General features: G+C 34.7%; 1 protein-coding gene across 4 annotated transcripts in view; it reads right to left on the reverse strand.

Annotated features, from left to right (window-relative positions):
- Nucleotides 1-1,254: 1,254 nt before the first annotated feature.
- Nucleotides 1,255-19,687, reverse strand: part of LOC143256209 (inhibitor of nuclear factor kappa-B kinase subunit alpha-like) — a 70,647-nt gene continuing 52,214 nt past the window's right edge. For all 4 annotated transcript variants that reach the window (XM_076513094.1, XM_076513093.1, XM_076513091.1 and 1 more), the window contains exons 16-19: nt 16,656-16,758; nt 14,264-14,408; nt 10,240-10,592; nt 1,255-2,035 (exon numbers count right to left, since the gene is read on the reverse strand). In XM_076513094.1, the coding sequence (XP_076369209.1) occupies nt 1,900-2,035; nt 10,240-10,592; nt 14,264-14,408; nt 16,656-16,758 (737 nt within the window). In that variant the 3' untranslated portion in view covers nt 1,255-1,899. The remainder of the gene's footprint in view (nt 2,036-10,239; nt 10,593-14,263; nt 14,409-16,655; nt 16,759-19,687) is intronic.

A 19,687-nucleotide genomic window follows, 5' to 3' on the forward strand; every position in this document is an offset into this window, starting at 1 on the left:
GGCTAACTTGCTAGCATCAACTACCACAATAATACAATTTCCACCAGTTCATTGAGTACAGTTATATATGTATTAACATCAAAATGATTTTAATAAAATCAAAAAGTATCAAACAGCAAAAGAAGTTTTGAAAAGAAAAATATTTTAAAAATCCTTGAGAGGTGTCATTGGTCAAATAAAAGTAGGTCAACAATAGTAGGTACAAACACACACCTCATCAAACAATGCAGTCAACAATAAAATAAGAACACAGCATTTTCTTTACTTCTGCTTAACAACATTAATAGTATCTGCAACATGAGTAAAACATTTTACCACATTCTGATTAATCCTCTAATTAATGAGCATCACGAGAACAGTAAACTGTCACCTTGTACCAGCCTCTATTGGTACATCACTACTTCACTCCACGTGCACTAAAACCTTCCATCATCTAACCTTTTCCTTCACAAGTGGAGAACCTTCCAACCCATTTTACTGTTATCAAACAGTAGAACTTTTGCAATGAAACCTCCACATTCTGTGATCTTTTTCTTTAGATATTCAGTGAAACACATTTTCTTGCATTAGAATTTCCACGGTAATGAACCCCTTTCCTTGTCATCTTTCATTGAAGATTAACGGTGACTTTGTTTCCACCACGAGTTCTTCTGGAGGACAAGAATGATCATGCCACATAAAATGCACAAAACCTCCATAAAAGACAATGTAAGAAATGTGTACTTCGGTTCCACAGATGTCCTCTCTAGCAAGTACAGCACTCTCTTTAAAAGATGCCAAATATAAAGAAAATTTGCATACAAGAATTTTTGGGAATGTAAATTATATTCTATATCTAACAGGTGCAACAGTTCAGAAGATATATAAATATATGTCCCTTTCCAGTCAATATCAGACTTCCTTAAAGCACACATTTAACTTAGTGCAAACATCCCTGGGCAGAAGAATCAACCAGCACATCATGCTTCCCTAAAGCATGTATATACAACACTTCCAAGGAAAATGTAATTGGCTATTTTTAAAGATCAAAATGTTTTTCAAAACACATTTCTCTCCATTATTTGTACAAAACCATGTACTTACTCACCATGTATGTAAAAACCTACAAATATTTTCTGTATAATTTTTTCCCTGTTTTTTGTTACTTCCTTCTCTGATCTTATCAAATTCATATAGTAATACAACTTAATAACACATACCACAAGTAAATATTACATAAATAAACTTATTAATCAAAACTCAGTATCACACAGATTTGTTTCAAGTCTTACCACAATTTAATGTTACTGAACAGGTTACACATAGAAAACAGAATAATACACAAATTTCAAAATAATTTATTTTCCAGACAACATGAAGTAGTATATTACTATTTCACTTTGAAATTAAAAGCTTCATATCCACAAAATTATGTTTATTTAAATGTACTCAATTTTAATATAATTATTCTATATTCTCTATTTTCAAAAGAGAAAATCCAAACTAAAATTATTAAGAATGTGGCACATAAAATGTAAAGAAATATTTAATTGAAACCCTCTTAAACAGATATAAACCTCACAACAACAACAACCTTTCTTAATTAGTTCTTGAAATATATATTTGTATTTTGTTGCATTATTTCATAACTATGGTCATGAGATCCTCATTCTACCACAGATATATACTTACATATAACATAGTATTAAAAGAAAATACTAACCAAAACAGTAAAAAACAAACATTAAAATCATGGAGAATAAATAACTTACATAAACATGATTTTCAGACAATTTATTATGTAATATAAATCAAGAATATAAACTTTAAATCTCATTAAACCTTTTGTTTATAGACCTTATAATACAGTATTCATAAACCCCCAGGGCAGTATTGAAATATACTATGTTTTAAAAACAGTCAATCTAAACAATTCTGGGTTTTATCTTTTACACCAGGTTCGCTATCCTTCTTCAAATAGGTGAAGTCAAAGTCTGTAACAGATGTCAGTAACTCCCGATGTTGTTGCTCGAAGGCACTCAGCATGCTGTTCAACCTGTGTGGAAAGTATTTGTCTTTGAACTAAACATACGATAAGAGGACAGACAAATTCCTTAGAGGACAAGCAACTTCCTTAATAAACAAGGGACTCAATGATATTTACCTACATGAATGATTCATAAAACAAGTAATGACAAAATACTGAGATTACAAAAACAACAGATTTAGTTTATAAAACTATCTGTGAAATAAACGAGACCACAAATTACACATTTACATAGATCATCACAGATGGTTTGTCAATGGTTAACTATAATATGATAGTGTCAAATAAACAACTAAAAGGAAATATGTCATATTTACACAAAAGTTTATTACAACTGCTAGTGACTGCCAATTAAAAACAATCTACGTGTCATATTTTCAGCCATTACAAGTTGTCTTTATTGAGTTATTTATGTTGAATTTTAATTATTCATTTGATTTTAAACATTGTATAAGTATAGCCATTCATACTTATTTTATAGTGTTAGTTATTTCTTCAAATAATTAGATTCTGCCAACAAATGTTAGTCACGTGGATGGCTTATTACATTTCACACATCAGTCACACAGATGGCTAATGACATTTCATTCATGTATTGGTTATGGATGGCTAATTAGGCTTTACAGATGTGTCAGTCATGTGGATGGCTTATCACATTTCACACATCAGTCACACAGATGGCTAATGACATTTCATTCATGTGTTGGTTATGGATGGCTAATTAGGTTTTACAGATGTGTCAGTCACGTTGATGGCTAATACTTTACTGGGAATGCAACTGACATTCCTCAATTGTTTTCCTCATCAAAACGGGAAAACTAAACCAAACTGCACGGCACTCAGCATAAACTATGTTAGTAGTAAGTAGTTTTATGGTGAAATAAAATTTTTAACTTGATTTGGTACTTCCATTACTTTTCACATTCTAAAATTCCAAAAATTCTGTTGAAAAAAAAACAACAAAACTATTTTCTTCCTAGATAATACATTTTGATCAGAAATAAATATCCAGTTAAATTAACTTGATTTATTTTCATTAACACATCTGAAACTTTAACTACTTCTGGTTATAATTTCATCTCAATAAAAAGTGACAGTCACTGCCTAGTGGATTACACTTTATACCAACAAGTGACAGTCACTGCCCAGCAGATTACACTTTATACCAACAAGTGACAGTCACTGCCCAGCAGATTACACTTTATACCAACAAGTGACAGTTCTTCCTAGCAGATTACACTTTATACCAACAAGTGACAGTTGCTGCCTAGCAGATTACACTTTAAACCAACAAGTGACAGTTGCTGCCTAGCAGATTACACTTTATACTAACAAGTGACAGTCACTGCCTAACAGATTACACTTTATACCAACAAGTGACAGTTGCTGCCTAGCAGATTACACTTTATACCAACAAGTGACAGTTGCTGCCTAGCAGATTACACTTTATACCAACAAGTGACAGTCACTGCCTAGCAGATTACACTTTATACCAAGAAGTGACAGTCACTGCCTAGCAGATTACACTTTATACCAACAAGTGATAGTTGCTGCCCAGCAGATTACACTTTATACCAAGTGACAGTTGCTGCCTAGCATATTACACTTTATACCAACAAGTGACAGTTGCTGGCAAGCAGATTACACTTTATACCAACAAGTGACAGTTGCTGCCCAGCAGATTACACTTTATACCAAGTGACAGTTCTTCTTAGCAGATTACACTTTATACCAACAAGTGACAGTTGCTGCCTAGCAGATTACACTTTATACCAACAAGTGACAGTTGCTGCCTAGCAGATTACACTTTATACCAACAAGTGACAGTTGCTGCCTAGCAGATTACACTTTATACCAACAAGTGACAGTCACTGCCTAGCAGATTACACTTTATACCAACAAGTGACAGTCACTGCCTAGCAGATTACACTTTATACCAACAAGTGATAGTTGCTGCCCAGCAGATTACACTTTATACCAAGTGACAGTTGCTGCCTAGCATATTACACTTTATACCAACAAGTGACAGTTGCTGCCTAGCAGATTACACTTTATACCAACAAGTGACAGTCACTGCCTAGCAGATTACACTTTATACCAACAAGTGACAGTCACTGCCTAGCAGATTACACTTTATACCAACAAGTGACAGTTGTTGCCTAGCAGATTACACTTTATACCAACAAGTGACAGTTGCTGCCTAGTAGATTACACTTTATACCAAGAAGTGACAGTTGCTGCCTAGTAGATTACACTTTATACCAAGTGACAGTCGCTGCCTAGCAGATTACACTTTATACCAACAAGTGACAGCCGCTGCCTAGCAGATTACACTTTATACCAACAAGTGACAGTCGCTGCCTAGCAGATTACACTTTATACCAACAAGTGACAGTCGCTGCCTAGCAGATTACACTTTATACCAACAAGTGACAGTTGCTGCCTAGCAGATTACACTTTATACCAACAAGTGACAGTTGCTGCCTAGCAGATTACACTTTATACCAACAAGTGACAGTTGCTGCCCAGCAGATTACACTTTATACCAAGTGACAGTTCTTCTTAGCAGATTACACTTTATACCAACAAGTGACAGTTGCTGCCTAGCAGATTACACTTTATACCAAGAAGTGACAGTCACTGCCTAGCAGATTACACTTTATACCAACAAGTGATAGTTGCTGCCCAGCAGATTACACTTTATACCAAGTGACAGTTGCTGCCTAGCATATTACACTTTATACCAACAAGTGACAGTTGCTGCCTAGCAGATTACACTTTATACCAACAAGTGACAGTCACTGCCTAGCAGATTACACTTTATACCAACAAGTGACAGTTCTTCCAAGCATATTACACTTTATGCCAACAAGTGACAGTTGCTGCCTAGCAGATTACACTTTATACCAACAAGTGACAGTCACTGCCTAGCAGATTACACTTTATACCAACAAGTGACAGTCACTGCCTAGCAGATTACACTTTATACCAACAAGTGACAGTTGTTGCCTAGCAGATTACACTTTATACCAAGAAGTGACAGTTGCTGCCTAGTAGATTACACTTTATACCAACAAGTGACAGTTGCTGCCTAGTAGATTACACTTTATACCAACAAGTGACAGTTGCTGCCTAGCAGATTACACTTTATACCAACAAGTGACAGTCGCTGCCTAGCAGATTACACTTTATACCAACAAGTGACAGTCGCTGCCTAGCAGATTACACTTTATACCAACAAGTGACAGTCGCTGCCTAGCAGATTACACTTTATACCAACAAGTGACAGTCGCTGCCTAGCAGATTACACTTTATACCAACAAGTGACAGTCGCTGCCTAGCAGATTACACTTTATACCAACAAGTGACAGTTGCTGCCTAGCAGATTACACTTTATACCAACAAGTGACAGTTGCTGGCAAGCAGATTACACTTTATACCAACAAGTGACAGTTGCTGCCCAGCAGATTACACTTTATACCAAGTGACAGTTCTTCTTAGCAGATTACACTTTATACCAACAAGTGACAGTTGCTGCCTAGCAGATTACACTTTATACCAAGAAGTGACAGTCACTGCCTAGCAGATTACACTTTATACCAACAAGTGATAGTTGCTGCCCAGCAGATTACACTTTATACCAAGTGACAGTTGCTGCCTAGCATATTACACTTTATACCAACAAGTGACAGTTGCTGCCTAGCAGATTACACTTCATACCAACAAGTGACAGTCACTGCCTAGCAGATTACACTTTATACCAACAAGTGACAGTTCTTCCAAGCATATTACACTTTATACCAACAAGTGACAGTTGCTGCCTAGCAGATTACACTTTATACCAACAAGTGACAGTCACTGCCTAGCAGATTACACTTTATACCAACAAGTGACAGTCACTGCCTAGCAGATTACACTTTATACCAACAAGTGACAGTTGTTGCCTAGCAGATTACACTTTATACCAAGAAGTGACAGTTGCTGCCTAGTAGATTACACTTTATACCAAGAAGTGACAGTTGCTGCCTAGTAGATTACACTTTATACCAACAAGTAACAGTCGCTGCCTAGCAGATTACACTTTATACCAACAAGTGACAGTCGCTGCCTAGCAGATTACACTTTATACCAACAAGTGACAGTCGCTGCCTAGCAGATTACACTTTATACCAACAAGTGACAGTCGCTGCCTAGCAGATTACACTTTATACCAACAAGTGACAGTCGCTGCCTAGCAGATTACACTTTATACCAACAAGTGACAGTTGCTGCCTAGCAGATTACACTTTATACCAACAAGTGACAGTTGCTGGCAAGCAGATTACACTTTATACCAACAAGTGACAGTTGCTGCCCAGCAGATTACACTTTATACCAAGTGACAGTTCTTCTTAGCAGATTACACTTTATACCAACAAGTGACAGTTGCTGCCTAGCAGATTACACTTTATACCAAGAAGTGACAGTCACTGCCTAGCAGATTACACTTTATACCAACATGTGATAGTTGCTGCCCAGCAGATTACACTTTATACCAAGTGACAGTTGCTGCCTAGCATATTACACTTTATACCAACAAGTGACAGTTGCTGCAGTTGCTGCAGCAGATTACACTTTATACCAACAAGTGACAGTCACTGCCTAGCAGATTACACTTTATACCAACAAGTGACAGTTCTTCCAAGCATATTACACTTTATACCAACAAGTGACAGTTGCTGCCTAGCAGATTACACTTTATACCAACAAGTGACAGTCACTGCCTAGCAGATTACACTTTATACCAACAAGTGACAGTCACTGCCTAGCAGATTACACTTTATACCAACAAGTGACAGTTGTTGCCTAGCAGATTACACTTTATACCAAGAAGTGACAGTTGCTGCCTAGTAGATTACACTTTATACCAAGAAGTGACAGTTGCTGTCTAGTAGATTACACTTTATACCAACAAGTGACAGTCGCTGCCTGGCAGATTACACTTTATACCAACAAGTGACAGTCGCTGCCTAGCAGATTACACTTTATACCAACAAGTGACAGTCGCTGCCTAGCAGATTACACTTTATACCAACAAGTGACAGTCGCTGCCTAGCAGATTACACTTTATACCAACAAGTGACAGTCGCTGCCTAGCAGATTACACTTTATACCAACAAGTGACAGTTGCTGCCTAGCAGATTACACTTTATACCAACAAGTGACAGTTGCTGCCAAGCAGATTACACTTTATACCAACAAGTGACAGTTGCTGCCCAGCAGATTACACTTTATACCAAGTGACAGTTCTTCCTAGCAGATTACACTTTATACCAACAAGTGACAGTTGCTGCCTAGCAGATTACACTTTATACCAACAAGTGACAGTCACTGCCTAGCAGATTACACTTTATACCAACATGTGATAGTTGCTGCCCAGCAGATTACACTTTATACCAAGTGACAGTTGCTGCCTAGCATATTACACTTTATACCAACAAGTGACAGTTGCTGCCTAGCAGATTACACTTCATACCAACAAGTGACAGTCACTGCCTAGCAGATTACACTTTATACCAACAAGTGACAGTTCTTCCAAGCATATTACACTTTATACCAACAAGTGACAGTTGCTGCCTAGCAGATTACACTTTATACCAACAAGTGACAGTCACTGCCTAGCAGATTACACTTTATACCAACAAGTGACAGTCACTGCCTAGCAGATTACACTTTATACCAACAAGTGACAGTTGTTGCCTAGCAGATTACACTTTATACCAACAAGTGACAGTTGCTGCCTAGCAGATTACACTTTATACCAACAAGTGACAGTTGCTGCCTAGCAGATTACACTTTATACCAACAAGTGACAGTTGCTGCCTAGCAGATTACACTTTATACCAACAAGTGACAGTTGCTGCCTAGCAGATTACACTTTATACCAACAAGTGACAGTTGCTGCCTAGCAGATTACACTTTATACCAACAAGTGACAGTCGCTGCCTAGCAGATTACACTTTATACCAACAAGTGACAGTCGCTGCCTAGCAGATTACACTTTATACCAACAAGTGACAGTTGCTGCCTAGCAGATTACACTTTATACCAACAAGTGACAGTTGCTGCCAAGCAGATTACACTTTATACCAACAAGTGACAGTTGCTGCCCAGCAGATTACACTTTATACCCAAGTGACAGTTCTTCTTAGCAGATTACACTTTATACCAACAAGTGACAGTTGCTGCCTAGCAGATTACACTTTATACCAACAAGTGACAGTCACTGCCTAGCAGATTACACTTTATACCAACAAGTGACAGTCACTGCCTAGCAGATTACACTTTATACCAACAAGTGACAGTTGCTGCCCAGCAGATTACACTTTATACCAAGTGACAGTTGCTGCCTAGCAGATTACACTTTATACCAACAAGTGACAGTTGCTGCCTAGCAGATTACACTTTATACCAACAAGTGACAGTCACTGCCTAGCAGATTACACTTTATACCAACAAGTGACAGTTCTTCCAAGCAGATTACACTTTATACCAACAAGTGACAGTTGCTGCCTAGCAGATTACACTTTATACCAAGAAGTGACAGTCACTGCCTAGCAGATTACACTTTATACCAACAAGTGATAGTTGCTGCCCAGCAGATTACACTTTATACCAAGTGACAGTTGCTGCCTAGCATATTACACTTTATACCAACAAGTGACAGTTCTTTCTAGCAGATTACACTTTATACCAACAAGTGACAGTTGCTGCCTAGCATATTACACTTTATACCAAGTGACAGTTCTTCCTAGCAGATTACACTTTATACCAACAAGTGACAGTTGCTGCCTAGCAGATTACACTTTATACCAAGAAGTGACAGTCACTGCCTAGCAGATTACACTTTATACCAAGAAGTGACAGTCACTGCCTAGCAGATTACACTTTATACCAACAAGTGATAGTTGCTGCCCAGCAGATTACACTTTATACCAAGTGACAGTTGCTGCCTAGCATATTACACTTTATACCAACAAGTGACAGTTGCTGCCTAGCAGATTACACTTTATACCAACAAGTAACAGTTGCTGCCTAGCAGATTACACTTTATACCAACAAGTGACAGTCACTGCCTAGCAGATTACACTTTATACCAACAAGTGACAGTTCTTCCTAGCAGATTACACTTTATACCAAGTGACAGTTGCTGCCTAGCAGATTACACTTTATACCAAGAAGTGACAGTCACTGCCTAGCAGATTACACTTGATACCAACAAGTGATAGTTGCTGCCCAGCAGATTACACTTTATACCAAGTGACAGTTGCTGCCTAGCATATTACACTTTATACCAACAAGTGACAGTCACTGCCCAGCAGATTACACTTTATACCAACAAGTGACAGTCACTGCCGAACAGATTACACTTTATACCAACAAGTGACGGTTGCTGCCTAGCAGATTACACTTTATACCAACAAGTGACAGTTGCTGCCTAGCAGATTACACTTTATACCAACAAGTGACAGTTGCTGCCTAGCAGATTACACTTTATACCAACAAGTGACAGTTGCTGCCTAGCAGATTACACTGTATACCAACAAGTGACGGTTGCTGCCTAGCAGATTACACTTTATACCAACAAGTGACAGTTGCTGCCTAGCAGATTACACTTTATACCAACAAGTGACAGTTGCTGCCTAGCAGATTACACTTTATACCAACAAGTGACAGTTGCTGCCTAGCAGATTACACTTTATACCAACAAGTGACAGTTGCTGCCTAGCAGATTACACTTTATACCAACAAGTGACAGTTGCTGCCTAGCAGATTACACTTTATACCAACAAGTGACAGTTGCTGCCTAGCAGATTACACTTTATACCAACAAGTGACAGTTGCTGCCTAGCAGATTACACTTTATACCAACAAGATCTAAGTCTTTGTGAATTGGATTATACACAGAGACACTTACGAGTTTTGATGTTAATAATACTTTGACAACTGTGCGATTGAAGAAAAGAAAAAAAAAGGGTTAACCCATCACACTAAACTTGGAAAGTTTTGCCTGGCTGAAACATAACTGTATTAAAATTGTTACAACATAAATCATTCACAGCTGGTACAACACTATACATTCTTGATGGCTTTTCAACATTGTATTTTCTTTTGTTGTAATGGTGATCGCATTATTAACACTAACTGAAACAAATATATCAAAGCATACTTACTTATTATAGCAAGCTTGGTTTTCATTCTTCAATACTTTATTTTGCTCAGAATTCACTGCCAGTATGGTACTAAGGGAATGATTTGCTAAAGAGCTCACTGGTGTGCTTTTGCCAGACATCTGTGAGGTGCATGCCTGGGAAATACTGGTGTCACTTCTCTTCGGCAAATATTCAGCTTTGCCCATGTCCTCTTCTTGGCTAGGGATCAGAGATTGGTCATCTGATGGAATACTTTTGGTAGCTACAGAATTAGTTGAGGATGTTATGGGAGAATAATTAGATTGGAATGATGTATTGTTGTTCGATTCAACGGCTTCTTTAACATCAGATTTAGTGGATCGTAGTTGATGTGCCTGAAAATAATTAGTAATATTTAAAAATGCAGGTTGAAAATACTAAAACTAAAATTTATTTTTCACTTGAAGCACATTATTTGATTTGTACAATAAAAATATTGAGTGTAAAAATACAAAGAAACTTACTGAATAAATTCACTGGCTGCAAGTTCTATGATTATTTGACACTGAAGCAGTAATTTTATTTTTCATCCACAAGGAATCTTTCTTCATTCAGCAAAGCTAGTCACGAACACACACTTTCCCTGACACACACACGCACACACACAGAATGTTTGTTTTCTTAAACTTTACCCCATCATCATATTTGTCATTCAGTTACTACACAAACAGCATCAACTATCAGCCAAACTTGTAACAAATAGTTACAAAACTACTCATGAATTACTGTGAACATAAAATATCACAATATATCTATTGATACATATAATAAGAAATGTTTCAATTTATCATAATTTACAACAGTAACACACGATAATGTTCATTCACTTACTTGCTACAATAAGCTAAAAAGGTTATCCACAGATTTAATATAAAAGTCCCAAAATATTAACTATTTTAGTAATTTAGACTTGATGTAGATGTTATTTGTACAGTTAATACAACTGTAGTTATAGTACACATTTTATCAAAGAAGACGACCAATAGTGGTAGAGTACATTCAACAGTTAGCTGTCAGACATGATTAATGTTACAGGATGCTGATCAAAAGGTTCAAACCAGAAATATTTTCAGTTGTGGATTCAGCAACAGTGAATTTTACTGTATAATTAAAAAATAATATCTTTTGAATGTTTACCCTCCACATGGGCAGTGGTTCTAAATTAGGGATGACTATGCCTGAACCTCGGGCACTCAGACATCTTTGTTTAGCCCATTTGCTGCAAAAGGCAGTTTGAAAATATTAAGTATCAAAAGTTCATAAAGATAAAACACAATGGCTAATTGCCAGTGTCATAAAGCAAAATCAGTTCAATGATTCAGTTCAGGGGTGAGTACTTTCACACCAAGGCAAGCAGTAAGTTTAACATGAGATGGGAGAAAACATCTGTACAATCAATTCTGTCTCTTTGAAGAGATTTTGAATAGAAATATCAAAAGCTCCGAATTAGTCTATTTGCCATGTGGATGTAGAGAGATACAAACAAAAATATGAGGCAGACGAACTACCCAGACGTACACTGCTGGTTTTTAGCAGTATATGGGTCTACATTCTGTTGACTGTCATGAATAGGATGAAGCCAGCTAAATTCTGTGAAAAATACACACACTGTAAGTTAAGTTTCCCACATTACACTAGAGAAGCTTTATAATCACATGTAGGAATGAACTACATCAGAAAATTTAGTAGCATACACAGGATGTCATGTTTGATTTCTTGTAAATTAAAGTTGTGATTTATTACATTAACAAAGTTTGTACACTTTTCATGGAAAAGAATTCTAGTAATTTTCCAGGATTAATTTATACAATCAAAAGTTGTTAAAGTGACATGGGACTGTGTATTATGTAAAATGACCCATTTACTAAGAAATCCCCCAAAAACATTTGCCCCAAGAGTTTTATTTTTCACCTCACCCACAAAGTCAGACACAGATGTATCTTTTTTCCACCCTTGTGGCTGTACAGCATGGGCTTCTCCATGTTGTCAAAATATTTATCACAAACCACTTATTTAACACTAGAAATCTTCTGTGATGTATTCTTTGTTTCTTGGATTTAAAAAAACACTCCCAATTAAAACTGAAACTTATCCATTTTTGCTTCTACTGAGTGTTTTTTTATTACACCACAAAATATGCAATCTTTCACCTGCTATCAATACCATTGTTTATTTTCCCACATACACTTCTGTTCTCACTACCAATTATTGTGGATAGTAAATGCAAAGTTTGAACTTTTATAAAAATTATACATACAAGAACTTAAAACAATAATGTTTTAAACTGTGAAATCTTAATTTACAATTAGTGTTATTGTGTTTTTATGGTGACATTCGTCATGAATGCATGTTTGTAAGGTATGGTGATGGGTAATGATACACTAACTGGACATTAACATGGGTGTTATCTAAGCTAAGCCATTTTTTTAAATATCAAATTTATCAATATCTAAGTAGATAAATTATTCACTCATGGATATTACCAATAGGATCAAACATTGGTTGATAACAGATGTCTCAAAAATCTCTAATTTTCAGCTATATAAAATTTATTCTTCTTTGGTATTTCCAAGCACAGTTTTTATCTACAGCCTATGGGTTGGTATCATACTGAGTCATTCAACAACATACAAAACGTTTTCCTTTGACCTTATTATACTCTCACTCTTTAATATTTTATATTTCTTACTTTCATATGTTCACTTAAAGTACCATGTATTATAAAACTTTACAAGATATATTTTCTATAACTATTCTAAATCTATTACAGCACTTTTCCAGATTTGTACTTATCCAGCACTAAAGTGGTTCTTAGACATTCATAAATAATTTTTATGCATTATTTATTTCATATGTTGAGTTTAAAATTATTATTTTTACACCTTAAATTAAACAGAAGAGAAAGGTCAGAGGGGATTTGATTAATGTGTTTACTGATGGTATTGATAATATGGAATTGAACATTTTTATGTTTGGCAGTGGAAACAATAAGACAAGAGGTCATAAATCAAATTTTGGCAGTGTACAAGTCATTCTGCAGTTTAGACAGTATCACATTTCAAACAGGGTGGTTGGCTTTCAGAATGAGTTGGTTTTAAGGGTGATGGAGGCAGAAAATGTAACCGTGTTCAAGAATAGATTAGATGAATACATGAGCAGTAAGGGGTGGTTACAGCTGGACATCCTTGATGGGTTCATAAGTTCCTTTTTGTCCCATTAAAATTTTATGAATTATTTATTTTAGGACCTTGAGTTAAACTTAATTTATTTCACATTTTGAGTTAAACAATTTATTTCACACCTTAAGTTAAATATAAGTTATTTCACACTTTGAGTTAAGTGATGTTGATTTTTTTATTCCTAAACTAAAGATAACCCCAGTAAAAATAATCCTTCACAGCATAAAATTAAAGTCATCCTACCTTGCACTACTCTCAAGTAAGAATTGAATCATTTTAATACTGGAGTTCTTAAGGATAGTATTTTAAGTTGTTACTTAATAGTTGATAAAGAACTAACACAACAGTAATTATTTCACATCAACCCATTCAGGAATGTTCTGTTTGTCTTAGTATTTGTCTGGGGAAGATTTGTGGGAAAAAATATTTTCATTGTAATTGTTCTAGTACTACTTTCTTCTGAGAATGTATACTTGAAATGTTTCCATAAATACAGCTGTTGTGACATGTGTGTCCCCCATCTGCAAAATTCAGAAACTGTGCAGGAAAAAAAATTCCAAAATGCACTTATATGCACTGGTACTGTTTTTATTTAAAAATACAAAACTTATAGTGAAATAGTTACGGCTAAAGTTAGCTATTTCTCTGTGAAAGTAACCAGAAGGTTTGATTGAAATGCACTTGTCATGCCAGTCTATAAAAATAGATCAACATGAAATGAAATATAATCTGAATTTGTTCATCTTTTATTAGTAATAACAAATATACAGGAGCAAAAATTAATAAAAATATTTCTGGTGAATGGATACTATGATTTATTATCTTACCAAAGTTTTAATGGTTTTCCATAATTCCAACTGGTGATTAGCTTGTAAATCTGCAATCTTTGTGTGGAATTCTTGAAGGCTAGACCGCGCATCATCTAATTCAGGCTCTATCAATTCAACATCTTTTTTAGCATCGTTTAACTTCCTACAAGTAAAATACATCAACTTTATTTTAAGACTTTTAAAAGTAAGAAAGTCAAAAAAGTCAAACACAGATAAAAATATCTTTTTAACTACAGCCAATGTTGCTAAAATATATTTTCTTTTCCTACAGTAAACATTCAACATTGAAACTAAAGTAATTGCTTTATAGGTTCAGTATGTAGTGAAGTAACCAGCTGAATAGTTACTGAACACCAAAGATAGTAAATGACTGATTTTTCTAAAAGGTTAACAGAAATGATCAACAGAGATTTTCTAAATACAATATTATGCAATTCTGTTAATTACAAGTATTCTACACTTAATTCTACAAATGACCAAAACTTGTAACAGAGGAAACATGGCATTATACCACATTTTGCAACTTATCAGTTGATCTGTTTCATTGCTAGTTTCTCAAAAGTTGTCAAGTTCCTGAAATTCTATACAGAATGATAACTACCTTGTGTCTGGTAGATAAGAGACAACTAAACTGGTTAAAAATGAAACTAGCAGAGTTTTAAATAACAATCACAAAATACCAAAACCCAGGAAGTAGAAGCAGTTCCTTGTCAAGTTCATGGTCTTCTACTGAGCACCCTCAGTAGTTACATGTAAACAAGTAATCAAATCATGAATCTTATGATTACAGCACTACTCATGTAGTTGAATAAAGAAGGAATTACACCATGAATCTTTGGATTACATCACTAGTCACTTAGTTAAATAAAGGAATTACAGCATGAATATATTGATTACATCACTAGTCACTTAGTTAAATAAAGGAATTACAGCATGAATATATTGATTACATCACTAGTCACGAAGTTGAATAAAGAAGGAATTACACCACGAATCTTTTGACTGCATCACTATTCATGTAGTTGAATAAAAACGTAATTACAACAAAACACTTTTGACTGCATCACTAGTCATGTAGTTGAAGAAAGAAGAAATTACACCATGAATCTTCTGATTACATCACTACACATGTAATTGAATAAAGAAGGAATTACATCATGACACTTTTGATTACATCACTAGTCACGAAGTTGAATAAAGAAGGAATTACACTACAAATCTTTTGATTACATCACTAGTCACTTAGTTGAATAAAGAAGGAATTACACCACAAATCTTTTGATTACATCACTAGTCACTTAGTTGCTAAAGAAGGAATTACACCACAAACCTTTTGATTACATCACTAGTCGCTTAGTTGAATAAAGAAGGAATTACATTACAAAACTTTTGATTACATCACTAGTCACTTAGTTAAACAAAGAAGGAATTACACCACAAATCTTTTGATTACATCACTAGTCACTTAGTTGCTAAAGAAGGAATTTCACCACAAACCTATTGAGTACATCACTAGTCGCTTAGTTGAATAAAGAAGAAATTACACCACAAAACTTTTGATTACATCACTAGTCACGTTGTTGAATAAAGAAGGAATTACACCACAAATCTTTTGATTACATGACTAGTCACTTAGTTGAATAAAGATGGAATTACACCACGAATCTTTTGATTACATCTCAAGTCACGTAGTTGAATAAAGAAGGAATTACACCAAGAATCTTTTGATTACATCACTAGTCACTTAGTTAAATAAAGAAGGAATTACACCACGAATCTTTTGATTACATCACTAGTCACGTGGTTGAATAAAGAAGGAATTACACCACGAATCGTTTGATTACATCTCTAGTCTAATAGTTGAATAAAGAAGAAATTACACCATGAATCTTTTGATTACATCTCTAGCCACATAGTTGAATAAAGAAGAAATTACACCATGAATCTTTTGATTACATCTCTAGCCACATAGTTGAATAAAGAAGAAATTACACCATGAAACTAATATGTTCATGCCTCAGTGTTGTTCATCTTACAAGCACAGTTTTTTGAAAACTGTGTAAGAAATGGTGTACCTGTGTAGCATGCTCATCCATAAGGGATTTCAGTTTGTTTGTTTTTTTTAAAAAAAAGATTAAATTACCTTTTCTGAAACATGGAAGTTGTATTTCTAACAGGTTGCTATCAATGACTGGTATGGCCCTGTATACATACTTTTCTTTTTTATTTCTTCTGAACACATTTATATAATACTCTTACCAAATTCATATTTTTCATTCTTCATCAAAAAGCTGACAGAAACATCATACAGTCTCAATTAAAAAACATAAAAATTATTCAATAAACATGTATCAGGATAATAATTAGTTTACTTTCCAAAGAAAAATACCTTAAATGGCAAAAGATATCCTTATATGTTAATTTTCTGCACTGTAGACACTGGCATAAGAGTCTAACCATATCAGTATTGTCAGCATGGATACTCCGGTGCTCTGTGAAAATAGAACTCAAGTTTAACATAAAAATGTTTTTTAAAAATTAATAACAAAAGTGAACTTACATTAGTGTCCACCATGTGTATTAATGTTACTTCTTTCAGAGTAAAGAACATATAGAGTTTTAGGTAGTTTTTCTACAAAAACTATCAACTAATATCACCAGTCTTACGCACCGATACTAAAGACGTTTTATGTGGAACACCAATCAATTTTTCATACCAATCAGGTGTAAGCAATAAAAAAACAAAAGTCTGAATGTCAGTATTCTGTCTACTACAAACCTGAATATAGAACTGTCACTATAATGTACCTGTATGTAGTACCACAGGTGATCATAAAATTAAAGACTGAATATCAGTATTCGGTCTACTACAAACCTCAATATAGAACTGTCACTATTATGTACATGTATGTAGTACCACAGGTGTTCATAAAAATAAAGACTGAATATCAGTATTCTGTCTAGTACAAACCTGAATATAGAACTGTCACTATAATGCACCTGTATGTAGTACCACTGGTGATCATAAAAATAAAGAGTAAATATCAGTATTCTGTCCATTACAAACCTCAATATAGAACTGTCACTATAATGTACCTGTATGTAGTACCACAGGTGATCATAAAAATAAAGACTGAATATCAGTATTCTGTCTAGTACAAACCTGAATATAGAACTGTCACTATAATGCACCTGTATGTAGTACCACTGGTGATCATAAAAATAAAGAGTAAATATCAGTATTCTGTCCATTACAAACCTCAATATAGAACTGTCACTATAATGTACCTGTATGTAGTACCACAGGTGATCATAAAAATAAAGACTGAATATCAGTATTCTGTCTAGTACAAACCTGAATATAGAACTGTCACTATAATGCACCTGTATGTAGTACCACTGGTGATCATAAAAATAAAGAGTAAATATCAGTATTCTGTCCATTACAAACCTGAATATAGAACTGTCACTATAATGTACCTGTATGTAGTACCACTGGTGATCATAAAAATAAAGAGTAAATATCAGTATTCTGTCCATTACAAACCTGAATATAGAACTGTCACTATAATGTACCTGTATGTAGTACCACGGGTGATCATAAAAATAAAGACTGAATATCAGTATTCTGTCTATTACAAACCTGAATATAGAACTGTCACTATAATGCACCTGTATGTAGTACCACTGGTGATCATAAAAATAAAGAGTAAATATCAGTATTCTGTCTGTTACAAACCTGAATATAGAACTGTCACTATAATGTACCTGCATATAGTACCACAGGTGATCATAAAAATAAAGACTGAATATCAGTATTCCATCTATTACAAACCTCAATATAGAACTGTCACTATAATGTACCTGTATGTAGTACCATAGGTGATCATAAAAATAAAGAGTAAATATCAGTACTCTGTCCATTACAAACCTCAATATAGAACTGTCACTATAATGTACCTGTATGTAGTACCACAGGTGATCATAAAAATAAAGAGTAAATATCAGTACTCTGTCCATTACAAACCTGAATATAGAACTGTCACTATAATGTACCTCTATGTAGTACCACAGATGATCATAAAAATAAAGACTGAATATCAGTATTCTGTCTATTACAAACCTCAATATAGAACTGTCACTATAATGTACCTGTATGTAGTACCATAGGTGATCATAAAAATAAAGAGTAAATATCAGTACTCTGTCCATTACAAACCTCAATATAGAACTGTCACTATAATGCACCTGTATGTAGTACCACTGGTGATCATAAAAATAAAGAGTAAATATCAGTATTCTGTCCGTTACAAACCTCAATATAGAACTGTCACTATAATGTACCTGTATGTAGTACCACAGGTGATCATAAAAATAAAGACTGAATATCAGTATTCTGTCTAGTACAAACCTGAATATAGAACTGTCACCATAATGCACCTGTATGTAGTACCACTGGTGATCATAAAAATAAAGAGTAAATATCAGTATTCTGTCCATTACAAACCTCAATATAGAACTGTCACTATAATGTACCTGTATGTAGTACCACAGGTGATCATAAAAATAAAGACTGAATATCAGTATTCTGTCTAGTACAAACCTGAATATAGAACTGTCACTATAATGCACCTGTATGTAGTACCACTGGTGATCATAAAAATAAAGACTGAATATCAGTATTCTGTCCATTACAAACCTGAATATAGAACTGTCACTATAATGTACCTGTATGTAGTACCACTGGTGATCATAAAAATAAAGAGTAAATATCAGTATTCTGTCCATTACAAACCTGAATATAGAACTGTCACTATAATGCACCTGTATGTAGTAGCACTGGTGATCATAAAAATAAAGAGTAAATATCAGTATTCTGTCCATTACAAACCTGAATATAGAACTGTCACTATAATGTACCTGTATGTAGTACCACTGGTGATCATAAAAATAAAGAGTAAATATCAGTGTTCTGTCTATTACAAACCTGAATATAGAACTGTTACTATAATGCACCTGTATGTAGTACCACTGGTGATCATAAATATAAAGAGTAAATATCAGTATTCTGTCCATTACAAACCTCAATATAGAACTGTCACTATAATGTACCTCTATGTAGTACCACAGATGATCATAAAAATAAAGAGTGAATATCAGTATTCTGTCCATTACAAACCTCAATATAGAACTGTCACTATAATGTACCTGTATGTAGTACCACAGGTGATCATAAAAATAAAGAGTAAATATCAGTACTCTGTCCATTACAAACCCGAATATAGAACTGTCACTATAATGTACCTCTATGTAGTACCACAGATGATCATAAAAATAAAGACTGAATATCAGTATTCTGTCTATTACAAACCTCAATATAGAACTGTCACTATAATGTACCTGTATGTAGTACCATAGGTG

Source organism: Tachypleus tridentatus, chromosome 7, assembly GCF_004210375.1.
Source record: "Tachypleus tridentatus isolate NWPU-2018 chromosome 7, ASM421037v1, whole genome shotgun sequence".
Taxonomy (NCBI): Eukaryota; Metazoa; Arthropoda; class Merostomata; order Xiphosura; family Limulidae; genus Tachypleus; species Tachypleus tridentatus.